Genomic DNA, 13960 nt, shown 5'->3' with positions numbered 1-13960 from the left:
CATCGCCGGCACTCAGTGCCGCGGGTTCGCGTGGTCAGTCTCTACATTTCCCGTTTGCGCCGCCGCCGCCGGCCCCCCCCCGCCCCACACCCTTGCACTTCTTTTCACTTTGAGCATCACGTGCGCGAAGCGGCACGAGAGCGGGACCATTGTGCCAGAGAGGCGTTCAGGTGCTGCTGCACCTCATCCATCTCACGCCACGTCCTGCGATCAGACTCGCGGTGGCATCTCACAGCGCACACCCGCAGCCGCAGCCCGGCGCAGTGTAGCTCAGGTGGGTGAATCACCGTCAACGGTGTCGGCATCGGCTGCGAGGCAGCGGCTGTGCTACGGTGGATGGCGCTTGTGAGGCGTTTACTAGCCCCTTCCATGCTCGAACTCGCGGCGGAATGCGGCGCAGACGGTGAAAGTGACGGCGTCGAGTGCACTTCCCGGACCTCAACCATGGATAACATCTCCGCCGTCGTTGCTGGCTCGCGTAGGGCGAGCCGCCGCGCAGCCTCGCGCACACCGATGATGGTGACGTAGCGGTTCTCCTCCAGGTTCAGCACCTCCAGTACCGTGTTGCCCGGTACGCGGATGGATGGGTCATTCTCGGCGAGGTGGCACATCCGCACGCAGTCTCTGTCGAAGGCCACCGTAGGACGCATCGCTGCCCTCGCAGCAGATGAAGACAGTGTAGCTGCTGCGGATGCCATTGGCCCGCCACCGCAGCCTCCAGGAACCAATTCCGACCTCATGGACTTGCTCTTCGAAGAAGCCCGCTTCGCGCTTGAAGAGCTGGGGCTGAGCGATGCATCGCGCTGCGGAGGCGGCGGCGGCGGCGCCATGTAAAGAGCGGAAGAGAGAGACAAGTTGTTCCACACTTGGGGTGTAGCGTCCGCGGCGCCACCACGTTCGGTCGCGTGTGGAAGCGGCGGCGGCTGCTGGTGTAGCTGCTGCTGCGTGTACCACCAGTAGGCGTAGAGATCTTCATAGCTTGGGATATCGGTGGCCAACAACGGCTGCCCCGCAGCCTTGCGCTCCTCATCTGTCGCGCCTCGTCTGGTTAAATAGGCACGTCGCAGCGCAAGTACCTCCTCTAGCGATGACACTTGATGCATGCGAAACGTGTCAATCAATTCCAGAAGACCGGTGTCGCTCAGCCTATTATTGCCGACGTCTAAGACGCGAATGTCTCGATTATGGCGCAGCAGCTGCGCCAGCGCCGTGGCACCAAGGTCGGTGATGTTGTTGCCCCAGAGATTCAGCGATTCGAGCTGCGAGCGGGGATTGTGCTTTAGCACATCCACGATGCGGGTTACGGCTGCGTCGTCGATGCCGTTTCCGCGCAAGCTGAGGAAGCGGATGCCGGTGAAGAGGATGCCGTCCCACGATTTGGGAACTGCCATGCGGTTTTGCCGATTGAAGATGCGCAAGGTGTCACGCTGCGCCTGTACCTGCTGCAGCCGCTTGCTATCCACCTTGCCTTTCTTCTCCGTCTCCTCCTGCAGCTGCAGCTCCAGCTGCGTGGGCAACTGATCCAGACCACAGAACTGCGTGGGGTAAAAGTACAGCTCTAAGCTGCCCCCGCTGTGGTCCTCGTCGCCGGCCTCTCCCACCCGCTGAGCCTCGGTCAAGACGGTGGCGGACGCGTCCGCTGCCGCGCTCTGCGACAGCCTCGAATTGCGCATAACGGCCGGCTTCGGGTCACCCCCGGCAACACGAGAAGTGTTCCGGTCGCCACTGGACGCCGCGTCAGCCGCGCTCGTACCGCTGGGAGAGGTTGCAGGGACTGTGTTCAAGCTGAAGGGCCGCTCCTGCGAGTTTCCTGAAGCGAAGGAGAGGCCGCAGAAGCCGCCGACTGACATCTCCAGCGCATCGCCGAGTGACCGCGACGCGGCATTCCGCAGAGTCGGGTCAATCACAAACCCAGCCTGCTCTCGCGTGTTTGTGAGCACACTCGCGTGGCTGCCCTTTTCGAGAGAGTGGGACGTGTAAGAGTTTCCACTGATGTCTTGGTTGAAATCCACCGCTACAGACAAGACACGCGGGCTGCGATACACCGCCTCTACTAGCTGCATGTAGCTCTGCGCGCTCAGCCCGCACCCGATCAGCTCCACGGAGAGCAAGGAAGGGCAGTGCGGAATGGCGCGAGAGAGCGGTGTCATATCGCGCTGGTTCAAGCAGAAGACGGGGTAGTGGAGTGAGACGTAGGTGATGGTAGGCGTCAGCGGGAGATGGGGTGGAGTCTCCTCTTCCGCCGGCTTTGTCGAAGCCTCCTGCGAGCTCTTGAGAAGGCTCTTGTGTTTGCCGCCAGCGCTGGCCTTCTCCTTCTCCTTGGAAGCCGTCTTGGTCGACGGGCGCGATCCCTTCGCGTTGGCAGTGGCTGATATCAGACGCCTGTCCAATGCATCCCCAGCACCACCGCCGACCCCTTCGGACACCTCGAGCTCATCCGCAGGCAAAGGGGGCACTTCGACGACACGAGTAAGAATAGCGCTGTACACGTCCTCCCTCTCTGTAACAGATAGAGATTCGCAGAAGGCGCTGTAATCCTTGAGCAAGTCGCCGCACGGCTCGAAGATCATGGCGCCGAATGAGATGATGACGCAGATGAGCACAATGCGGGTGTCGATGACGCAGGGATGCGTGGCGGCAGCCAACGGAGAAGAAAACAAGCAGAGGCGCGAAAGACGCGAAGATGGACGACCTTATTCCTCCCGTCTCGCACAGCAGCTGCTGTTGCGATGTGCTCTTCCTTTATGATGTGTCGACTTGCAAGTTCTTCTGTGTGTGTGTGTGTGTGTGTGTGTGTGTGTGTGTGTGTGTGTGTGTGTGTCTGTGTGTGTGATGCATACAGAAGAAGATAACAAAGGCAAGCGATACCGAAGAGGCCGCGACGAGTGCATACGCCTTCATCCACGCACGCACACGGACATAGCGATGCGAAGCCTTTTGTGACATGCACAGAGAGTCCTCCGCAAGTTTCAACTGGGGCAGCTTTCCACACAAGCGCAAAACACGCTCCCTCCTCATCTCCACTCCCGCCCCTCGTCTCGGCACTTCACAGATGCGCAAGAGCGAGAGAGCGAGAGAGCGAGAGTGGATGGGGTAAGAGGCGGCGCTGCCATGCATCCTGGGAGGAGATCGAGTGCGATCCGTTCCCTTTGTTCTTGTTGGCGGTTTCGTTGTAGCTCGCCGCTCCTGGTTCGCGGTGGGCTCAAACCAGAAGGGAAAGCATAAAGAAAAGAGAGAGCGAACATACGAAAGACAAGGGGCAGCGGTGCACAGGGAGGGAGGTAGGGACGTTCCCCGTACCACCTCTCCTCTTGTGGTTTTTTTGGGGGGCTGCAGTTTCTCCGTCTTGCTACTTATCTAATATCGCGCGCTCTTGTTCTCCGCCATTCTAGTTGAAGTCGAAGAGAACGACAATGTACATCGAAGTGGCAATAAGCCGGGTGGGAGGGGGTGGGGTAGATGAGGCTCATCCAGAGAGAAGGCGGAGTAGAGCAAGAGACGTGACGGGAAGAACCGCGGTGAAGCGTCAACGAGCACCCTAGAACGAAAAAAAATCGAAAGACAACGAGGAAAATGACGGAAACACGAACAACCAAAACGAGCAAGCGAGAGGGTGGTGAAGGATGGTTGCGCGTTCCAAGTCAGAAAGAAGCAAACAGAACGCTGCAGACCTCGTACCCTCGCCAGCTCGGCATGTGCAGGCTACACCGATCCAGCCAAAGAGAGAGAGCGGCTCATTGGCCTTCTTTGCTGATGTTCTGTACATCATAACAAGAACAGCAAAAGCAAACGAGAATTATATAAAAAAAGGTACACACACAGGCACATCCACACACACCTCAGCACATGCACATGTATATAGGCTGTTGCACGCACACGCAGCACAAGCAACTGTCCTGAAGCCGAATGCGGAGACAACAGACACGCACCAGCCACAAGGGTGAGAGCAACCGGGCACGGAAACGACAGAAAAAGAACGCCGGCAACGGGAAGAGAACAGAAAACATATTCAAGAAAGCGGCCAAGGGGAACGCCACCGACGAGAGTGATTGTGAGATAAGGAGACACAGAGACGAAACCAACAAGGAGTGTTGTTTGCCACTCTCTTGGCACTCGGTGATACCGCGAGCGGCGGCGGTGAGTGCCACGACACAGACACATCGCGCACCGCCATCGACCACACCGCTCTCGCTTTCCCCTATAGTGGAGTGCACCATCAGTATAGCAGTACAATACGAGTAGCGAAAAGGAAGAAAGCACGCAAGCGGGCAAAGACGGCAGCAGTCTCCTGACATTGCGCGCAGATGTTCTGACTGTGTACCCGGGAAATGGCGGGGTGCGGGTGCTCTTGGCGTGCCGCCGACGCAAGATGGAGAGCGGCAGCTCAGGGGCGATGCAAAAGCTGATCCAGCGCTGCCTCGTCCGCCTCATTCACCTCGGTCACGATGGCTGTGCTGGCAACTTCGCGCAGACCAGTATAGGATGACGAGGAAGAGCGGCGTGGGGTGAAGGAGCGAGTCGCCGCTGCCTCGGCCCCGCCGCCAGCGACAATCTTCGGTGAGGAAGCAAGAAACGATAGAACTGCTGGCAAGGGCGCATCACTCCCTTCTTCGCGCTTCGAATCCGCACCTGACCCATCCTCCTCCTGGAGTGACAGCAGGTAGAGATCACGCTGCACAATGACCATGGCCGCCTGCCGACGCGCCAGATGGCCTCGGTACAAGCACTGAATGGTAACCGCCGCTGAGTAGAGTAGCTCCTCTACTGCAAGCTCCTCCTCGAGGTAGGCACGGTATGCCTCTTGCAGTACTCGCACTCGACGCCTTGCCTGCACGCCCCTGAAGAAGCGCTGGATTCTGAGAGCCGCAGACCAAGGGGAGTGCTCACACAACTCGGCAGAGGTTGCGTACGCACCCTCACCGCTGCCATCATCCGTCGTCGGAGCCGCAGGCATCTTATCATCCTCCTCCTGCATCGCACGAGCGTCGTTGTACGAACTCATCGTCTTGGATAGGCTACGCAAGGTGCTGCGCGCGGCGGCGCTACGCATGAAGTCAGTTATCACGCGCGCGCTCGCCTCCTTATGTGCCTCGGCATCCTCTGCCGCGCACTGGTCCAGGTAGGCGTCGCGCGCCTCTTGGCGATGGGCTCGCTGCTTCTTCGCCTTGATGATATCAACAAAGCCGCCTACAAGCGAGGAGGCGAAGGATCGGCGCTCTTGATGGTACAGTTGGCACAACGCCTCCTGGTTCACCATCTCTCTATCGTCGCCGCTAGCCTCATTGCTGCAGCGCCGCCACGTACTTGCGCCCGAAGAGGGCGTCGGTGCGCGCTCCTCCTGCTGCTTCTCCTCCTCGTCTGTACCAATGGCATTTTCATTGTGCATCTCTTGCAGATAAGCGTCACGGGCAGCTTGCCGTTGGCGTAGGTCCTTCTTGTCTCGGATGGCCTTGGCAAACACCCACAAGCGACCACCCGCCTCGCTGCTGGTGAGGCCTTCCAGCTGCCGTGGCTCGAATGTCCTCACCGATGATGGCGTCGAGGTGTGCGCAGAATCAGCGCTGCAACGCTCCTCCTGCACCCTCTGCGCATAAAGTGCAGCTGCGCTCAACATTTTTTGCTCCACGCAGCTCGGTCGGTCCGGCCTTCCGCGCTCCGTTGCCACCTGCTTTACGTGGTCCAGCTGGTCCAAGGCCAAGCGCTCCACCACAAACTGCTGTTCGGTCAGTCGTCGTGGAGGATGTCTCGCTCCGTCATCGAAGCCTATTTGTTCCCAGCGTTCAAGATGGCCAATCACTGCACCTTCTGCGAGCAGCTGCTCGGACGCCAAGAGCGGCGACGCTTTCATCTCCCCTGCATCGACATCTCTCTCCCCGCGCTCCAGCCGGTCCAGCTCAGCACGCTCAGCCGCAATCTGCTCCGCCGTGAGCGGGCGCTTCGGGGCCGCCGTGGCCTCAGAGGCCAGCAGCTCGCGCTCCAGCCGGTCCAGCTCAGCGCGCTCAGCCGCAATCTGCTCCGCCGTGAGCGGGCGCTTCGGGGCCGCCGTGGCCTCAGAGGCCAGCAGCTCGCGCTCCAGCCGGTCCAGCTCAGCACGCTCAGCCGCAATCTGCTCCGCCGTGAGCGGGCGCTTCGGGGCCGCCGTGGCCTCAGAGGCCAGCAGCTCGCGCTCCAGCCGGTCCAGCTCAGCACGCTCAGCCGCAATCTGCTCCGCCGTGAGCGGGCGCTTCGGGGCCGCCTCATCCGTCGTCGCAGCCGCAGGCGTCTTATCATCCTCCTCCTGCATCGCACGAGCGTCGTTGTACGAACTCATCGTCTTGGATAGGCTACGCAAGGTGCTGCGCGCGGCGGCGCTACGCATGAAGTCAGTTATCACGCGCGCGCTCGCCTCCTTATGTGCCTCGGCATCCTCTGCCGCGCACTGGTCCAGGTAGGCGTCGCGCGCCTCTTGGCGATGGGCTCGCTGCTTCTTCGCCTTGATGATATCAACAAAGCCGCCTACAAGCGAGGAGGCGAAGGATCGGCGCTCTTGATGGTACAGTTGGCACAACGCCTCCTGGTTCACCATCTCTCTATCGTCGCCGCTAGCCTCATTGCTGCAGCGCCGCCACGTACTTGCGCCCGAAGAGGGCGTCGGTGCGCGCTCCTCCTGCTGCTTCTCCTCCTCGTCTGTACCAATGGCATTTTCATTGTGCATCTCTTGCAGATAAGCGTCACGGGCAGCTTGCCGTTGGCGTAGGTCCTTCTTGTCTCGGATGGCCTTGGCAAACACCCACAAGCGACCACCCGCCTCGCTGCTGGTGAGGCCTTCCAGCTGCCGTGGCTCGAATGTCCTCACCGATGATGGCGTCGAGGTGTGCGCAGAATCAGCGCTGCAACGCTCCTCCTGCACCCTCTGCGCATAAAGTGCAGCTGCGCTCAACATTTTTTGCTCCACGCAGCTCGGTCGGTCCGGCCTTCCGCGCTCCGTTGCCACCTGCTTTACGTGGTCCAGCTGGTCCAAGGCCAAGCGCTCCACCACAAACTGCTGTTCGGTCAGTCGTCGTGGAGGATGTCTCGCTCCGTCATCGAAGCCTATTTGTTCCCAGCGTTCAAGATGGCCAATCACTGCACCTTCTGCGAGCAGCTGCTCGGACGCCAAGAGCGGCGACGCTTTCATCTCCCCTGCATCGACATCTCTCTCCCCGCGCTCCAGCCGGTCCAGCTCAGCACGCTCAGCCGCAATCTGCTCCGCCGTGAGCGGGCGCTTCGGGGCCGCCGTGGCCTCAGAGGCCAGCAGCTCGCGCTCCAGCCGGTCCAGCTCAGCGCGCTCAGCCGCAATCTGCTCCGCCGTGAGCGGGCGCTTCGGGGCCGCCGTGGCCTCAGAGGCCAGCAGCTCGCGCTCCAGCCGGTCCAGCTCAGCACGCTCAGCCGCAATCTGCTCCGCCGTGAGCGGGCGCTTCGGGGCCGCCTCATCCGTCGTCGCAGCCGCAGGCGTCTTATCATCCTCCTCCTGCATCGCACGAGCGTCGTTGTACGAACTCATCGTCTTGGATAGGCTACGCAAGGTGCTGCGCGCGGCGGCGCTACGCATGAAGTCAGTTATCACGCGCGCGCTCGCCTCCTTATGTGCCTCGGCATCCTCTGCCGCGCACTGGTCCAGGTAGGCGTCGCGCGCCTCTTGGCGATGGGCTCGCTGCTTCTTCGCCTTGATGCGGGAAAAGCCTTTCAGAGTTTTCCTCGAGGTTATTGATATTGCTGGTGAAGCTGATGAGTTTACATCTTCAATGGCGGCACATTCAGGAGGGGATAGGGAAACGGGCAGCTGCGAAACACGCGTTTGCAAGTCTGGGTAACGGGCTAGTACTTCGCGGAGCCGCACGAAGGTAAGCACGGGCCCCTCGTGACGGTCAAAGTCCTGCAGGGCACTGAGATACTCATCCAGCACGCGTAGCAACGCCCTCAGGTGCTTTCGGGCGCCCCAGCCAATGAAGTAGCGCTCGATGCAGTGTACAGCAGCACGCTCCTGTGCAGCGCGCTCCTGACGGTACTTATTCCCCATAGTTGTGGGCAATTCTGCCGGCGACGGGAGTGCCTTCTTCGGCGCAGCCGAGGAGGGCATCTGCAGGTGCACCCGGTTAATACGATAGGGAGAAAGCTCCTCTCCCTCCTCGGCGGCTGCGATGCGCTGCTGCCTGTGTTCGAAGATAGCCCGATGTAGATCCTCGCGTTGTTGGCGGCGCTGCTTCTCTGCCGCCAACTCGGCCTGCCAGATGGCCTTCAGACGAGCAAGCATCACATCTGCCAAAGCACTGGCACTAACAGATGCATCTGCCGAAGTGAAAGACTCATCAGCAGCTGGAGGTCGCTCTTCCTCGTACGCGCTTGTGGTATCTCTCTCACCCAGCAGCTCCTCGCGCTCCAGCCGGTCCAGCTCAGCGCGCTCAGCCGCAATCTGCTCCGCCGTGAGCGGGCGCTTCGGGGCCGCCGTGGCCTCAGAGGCCAGCAGCTCCTCGCGCTCCAGCCGGTCCAGCTCAGCGCGCTCAGCCGCAATCTGCTCCGCCGTGAGCGGGCGCTTCGGGGCCGCCGTGGCCTCAGAGGCCAGCAGCTCCTCGCGCTCCAGCCGGTCCAGCTCAGCGCGCTCAGCCGCAATCTGCTCCGCCGTGAGCGGGCGCTTCGGGGCCGCCGTGGCCTCAGAGGCCAGCAGCTCGCGCTCCAGCCGGTCCAGCTCAGCACGCTCAGCCGCAATCTGCTCCGCCGTGAGCGGGCGCTTCGGGGCCGCCTCATCCGTCGTCGCAGCCGCAGGCGTCTTATCATCCTCCTCCTGCATCGCACGAGCGTCGTTGTACGAACTCATCGTCTTGGATAGGCTACGCAAGGTGCTGCGCGCGGCGGCGCTACGCATGAAGTCAGTTATCACGCGCGCGCTCGCCTCCTTATGTGCCTCGGCATCCTCTGCCGCGCACTGGTCCAGGTAGGCGTCGCGCGCCTCTTGGCGATGGGCTCGCTGCTTCTTCGCCTTGATGATGCGGGAAAAGCCGTGTAAGGCCACTGACGAAATCGCCTTCATCGCCTCTTGCTTTACCTCAGTCTCCTTTGTCGACGCTAAGAGTGCGTTGCACTGTGTGAGCATGTCGTGCCATTGCTGCTGCTCCGCGCGCGCAAGCATGCGCCGCTGCTCACCTTCGCATTCGCGTAGTGAGGAGATATTGAGCTGAGATGCCAGCGCGACGGCGCGTGCAGCCCCCAGCTCTTTCTGCTTCAAAGCCAGCAGACGGCGCTCGTACCGCTCTGCCTCAGCCTGCACCGCTGACATCTTTCTCCCTACATCTTTCCGCGCCATGTAGCCTCGTCCCGCACGTTGCACAGTTGCGGTGCGCACCTGCACTAGGTCCTGACTAATTTGCTTCTTGCGCGCTGCACGCTTGGTGGCACACACTCGACGAGCCACGTGGCGACGGTAGGCACACTGAATCTTAATAGCGGCCTGCCCTTCGTGGCTGCGGGTTCGAATCTCAGCCGCTGCTCGAAAGCGGGCGACCGTCAGCAGCGGAGTTGCGTGCTGCCTGGCTATGAGCATCCGCCCAAATGCCTGAAGTCGCACAGCAGCCTGACGACGGCGCTCGTACTCCAGCCGGGCCGTGCGCAGCTGGGAGGTGCGCAAGTACGTGTCTTGATAGAGCCGGCGCGCCTGATACCCTCGCCATGCTGACTGGATGATGATAGCCGCCCTCATGCGACATCGGGCATCCTCGGCGGCACGTGCCATCATACGGTTGCGCAGGGCCGCCTGGCATGCTCTGCGCTGCAGGTGGGTGAGCCACTGGCCTTGAATGCGAGTCGCCGCGTACTGACGACGTTCGTGCTCAAGCGCCACGGCCTCCTGCTGTGCCTTTGCGGTGAGCAAGGCTGCGTAGTGGCGTCGCGCTTGCAGTGCGCGAATCCAGCGCTGGATGCGAGTTGCGGCTGCTGGACTCTCACATGTGTACTTGCGCAGCTGCGCGTAGTGACGCCGTGCCAACCAACCGCGCGCAATTCGCTGCAGCTGCGTAGCCGCTTGGTGCTGGGCACCGCGTCGGCCTCCGGCTGCTGCGTAGCGGCCCAGCTGATCAGCTGCAAGAGGGTAGCGGCTGTGGCGGCGGTGGCGCCGAAACGCTCGCTGAATGCAACGTGCTGCCATATGGCGGCGCAGCTGGGCGAGCCGTGCATAACTCGCGCGTGTGGCTCGGAGTGCTGCCACGCGACGATGGGCCAGGTGACCGCGGTAGTACCGCTGAATCACTGTCGCTTGAGCGTACTTGTGCTCCAGCTCTTCTTCGTCTTGAAGCAGAATTTCGAGTCGATTCTGCAGAAACGTCAGCGGATCTGACGTGAGGGAAAGCGACGCTGAGGTGGGTGGGAGCGACGCATTCGTCTTTGCGTCGTGCAACGAGCGGGAGTACGACGGATTCGGCGCCACCGCAGGCGGCTCCGCAGCGACGGCGGTCTGCAATGGCGGGAGGTTTCGCGGCAGTGGCATGGGGAGAGAATGGTTGCTGCTGCCGCTCTCCTTTATGGGGCGACGTGGCCCGCGTCCTGGTGACTGCACAGGGGAAGACAACAGCGCGGTGGACGATGCCTGCGTTGTGAGTCGGTCACTGGCGTAGTGGGATGTGCTCTTCTCCCGCTTTCGTGGCCCGCTAGCGGTTAGGCATGCATCCGCAGTCCTCTTTTGCATCGGCAAGCGTTGCTGACGGGTGTCTGTACGCGGCGGTGACTTCCGTGACGACTCTTGCGCTGGTGTGGTAGGCGAGTAGCGCCGGTGGGCGGTCGTTTGCCTCTGGCGAGAGGGCGGGGGCGACGGCGTCATTGAAGCGGCGACGCGGCCGCTGCCGGCTGCCACCGCAAGCTCGCTCGCCCGGTTGGCGGGTGGCGGTCGTGGAGCCGCCACCGCAGTGCGGGAGGCTGGTGGCGAGGAACGCATCACCTTCTCCGTCCCATACTGACGCCGCGGCTGTCGGTGCTGCTCTTGCTGCTGGTGGCGCGGCTGCGACTGTGGCTCACGACTGCGACTGGATGAGGTTGCCGTTACGCCTGGCGGCGGTCTAGGGGCAAGAGGCCGACGGGGCACCACTGCGGGGCGGTAGATCGGCGTCACATCCCGCGGCGTCTTCGTCGGAGCGGACGAGATGGACGCGCTGGGCAGAAAAGGGTGGGGAAAGAGCTCTATCAAGTCCATCGGGGGGCCAGCACCGCTCTTGCCGTTGTGTGTGCGCGGCATCGTTGCAGGCAAGCGATGCGGTGCAGTGTATGCATGCCTGGTTGGCGCGGCACCAGCGAGCCCACGTAGCCGAGATGCGGCAGCGCCATCACCGGCCGTGAAGAACGCCCCCATTGCCGGGGGCACGCGTGTCGCCTCATACCTCCTCCAGCTGCGCAGAATAGAGAGACTCGTCTCGCTCTCCGGGCCCAGCGTGGAGCAGGCCGTCCGGTATGCTAGCGCATACTCCTCCAAGCACCGTGCCGGATCGACCGGCTCGAGTGCCATGGCCAGGTTGTGATGCGCCACTGCCAGCAGCGACGGGTCTTCGGGTGTTTGGTAAAGTAGCTCGATGGAGCGCTCCGCCATGCGCACCGCCTCGTCGCTGAGCCTTAGCTGGATAAGAATAGCGCTGGTGTTCATGTATGCCACAGGTGACTCGACCCCGGTCATCTCCATCGACGACTTCATGTACTGTAGTGCCTCGGAGAAGTGGCCGCGGCGGCGCTCCATGCAGCCGAGGTTGTTGAGCGTGACCCCGCGCAAGTGCCGCCGTCGCTCATCGACCTCGCACAGCGGGTACGCCCCATCCTCCGTTAGCTGCATCGCATACTCGAGCAGTGGGCTGGCTTCCGAGAATGCGCCTCGCTTAAAATGCTCGACACCGAGCCCGTTGCAGCGAACCACCAGGCGCTCGGCCGCGTCGTAGAGCTCACCACATTGGGCCTGATACTCCAAAAGAAGCTCTTCTTTGCCCACCGCATCCGCATTAGCGAGGACAGACACGCGATGAGCGCCGGCGGCCGACGGCGAGCCCGTCCCTGACGCAGCATTGGCCCATTTCTCGCGCAGTCGGTTCACCAGGTGGCAGCGAATCTGCAGCGCGCGCTCCATGAGCAGTATATCGCGCCCGCATTCGCCATCACGCTCCGCCTGGAGAGCTTGCACCTCCAGTATCTCCGCCTCGTGCGCCGTCTCGCGGCCATCCAGCGCGCCCTCGAGCGGCGGCGGATTGGAAAGAGAGTAGTGGCGTACCATGGATGTCATGTCAAGCAGCTCGCCGAAGAGAACGGCACGAGCATAAAGCCTTCACCGTTGTTGTTTGCTCCGCCGCTCCTGTCTTCCCTCCCTCTTCCGTGCGTGTCTCTCGGTGAGACAAAGGAAGAGAGAGGGGGAGGCGTAATAGGCCGTGGCGAATGGGCGACGCTGCCGCTACAGGATGCAGAGTGCGGAAGGTGATCCACGCGCGCACGAGGAGGGCGACGGCGAGTGCCGTGTGTTCGTCTGTAATGGTGCGGGGAGGAGGAGAAAAGAAAGAAGGCGCTGGTGCTGCTGCCGTGTGTGGGCGCGGTGGGGCCGAGGGATCAGGGAGGGAAGGGCTATCGAGTCGTGAGGACGCCCGCTTCTTTGCCTGCTTGATCTGTTTTCTCTCTCTTTTTCCGGAAGAAGGATCAAAACAAATTTACATGCACGCGTGTCATAGGCGCTGAGGCGGGAGGGGGAGGACAACGAACACGCAAGCACCGAGAAAGACACGCGAATGAGAACAGAGGCGATGAGCGTGCATGGGGTGAGAGGCGGAGCGGCGGTGGAAGAAGCAGCCAAATACCCAGGAAGGAGGGGTTGGGTGACAGGCATGATTGTGTTGGGTATACGAAGCTGACACATAAACGCTCAGCCTGCGAGCCACGGGTCGATTACGGCTGAAGACCGTGTATGTTGTGCTCGGCTCGATAGTGGCGGCGGCTTGGTCATTGGATAGTCTGCCTATGCGCATACCATCAGCAGCATGAGCATACGGCAGCGCACAGATCTCTTATGGGGACAGCTCAGATGCGCAGAGGCCATGCTCTGCTGCTATTGGCGTGTGAGTGCGCACGCATCAGGATGGGCTGAATTCACGCATGCAATGCGTCCAGCAGGGCGACTGCAACACGGTGTACTTCCTTTCTTTCTGCTTTTCTTGGCGCTGTGTGCGCTTGTGCGTGCGATGATCAATGATGGTGAAGAAGCGATAAGGCGATAAGGCAGCGAGCGCTTACCTACAAGTGGCTTGGCTAGGCTGAATGTCGGTGCGCCGTCAGGTACAAAGACACGTACAGGAGGGCTGCCGGCAGGCAAGCGAAGCAGGAATCGCGCACCGCGTTGTATCCGCGGCTGTGGGGCACAAGCACACGCACTACGGGAGGAAACACTGAAAAGGCATACGCAAATAAAAGCACCATCAAGACACGAGCGATATGGCAAGCGAAAACCGCAGCACCTAGCGTCGACACAGCAGCGGCTCGTCACGCTCTCCACTCCGCTCACAACCTGTTGCGTGACGAGAGAGAAAGTTACACCTATCGAACAGCCCCGCGGCGGCGGCGGTGGTGTCTTTGCTCACGCCTGCAATCGCAGCCCTGCAGCCTCATCCTGAAGCTTTCGGGTAACATCTTTGTGAGTGAAGACACGCTGCCCCTTCTGGAACTCCGCCACCGTCGCGTACGGCGCGTTGGCCGCAGCTGCAGCGGCGCCGTCCTCCGTCGCCTGAGGCGACGACGTCATCGGCTTCAAGACCCATTTTTGGGTCAGCAGTCCCTCAACACCGACTGGGCCGCGAGCGTGAATGCGGGCGGTGCTGATGCCCACCTCCGCACCGAGGCCGAACCTGAACCCGTCAGCGAAGCGAGTAGAGCAGTTGTGGAACACACAGGCGCTCTCGACCCGCCGCTGAAACTCCGCTGCGGCAGCCTTGTCAACGGT

The 13960-nt window shown here is 61.7% G+C and overlaps 3 protein-coding genes across 3 annotated transcripts in view; all 3 read right to left on the bottom strand.

Annotated features, from left to right (window-relative positions):
• Positions 1 to 116: 116 nt before the first annotated feature.
• Positions 117 to 2570, bottom strand: LINJ_32_3360 (conserved hypothetical protein; the record flags this gene model as incomplete). Its single annotated transcript, XM_001467973.1, has 1 exon — positions 117 to 2570. The coding sequence occupies one exon, from the start codon at positions 2568 to 2570 to the stop codon at positions 117 to 119; it is 2454 nt and encodes an 817-aa protein (XP_001468010.1).
• A 1814-nt stretch (positions 2571 to 4384) lies between these two features.
• On the bottom strand, positions 4385 to 12262 carry LINJ_32_3350 (conserved hypothetical protein; the record flags this gene model as incomplete). Its single annotated transcript, XM_001467972.1, has 1 exon — positions 4385 to 12262. One exon carries the CDS (start codon positions 12260 to 12262, stop codon positions 4385 to 4387), a length of 7878 nt encoding a protein of 2625 aa, XP_001468009.1.
• Positions 12263 to 13597: 1335 nt separating this feature from the next.
• LINJ_32_3340 (pyrroline-5-carboxylate synthetase-like protein) overlaps positions 13598 to 13960 on the bottom strand; it is a gene marked incomplete at both ends in the record, with an annotated part of 1440 nt that continues 1077 nt past the window's right edge. The window contains one exon of the mRNA XM_001467971.1: positions 13598 to 13960. This exon is cut by the window's right edge and continues 1077 nt beyond it. Coding sequence (XP_001468008.1) covers positions 13598 to 13960 — 363 coding nt within the window.

Source organism: Leishmania infantum, chromosome 32 (genome assembly GCF_000002875.2).
Source record: "Leishmania infantum JPCM5 genome chromosome 32".
Taxonomy (NCBI): Eukaryota; Euglenozoa; class Kinetoplastea; order Trypanosomatida; family Trypanosomatidae; genus Leishmania; species Leishmania infantum.
The sequence above is the reverse complement of the archived record's forward strand: the minus strand, read 5'-3'. Positions and strand labels throughout refer to the sequence as shown.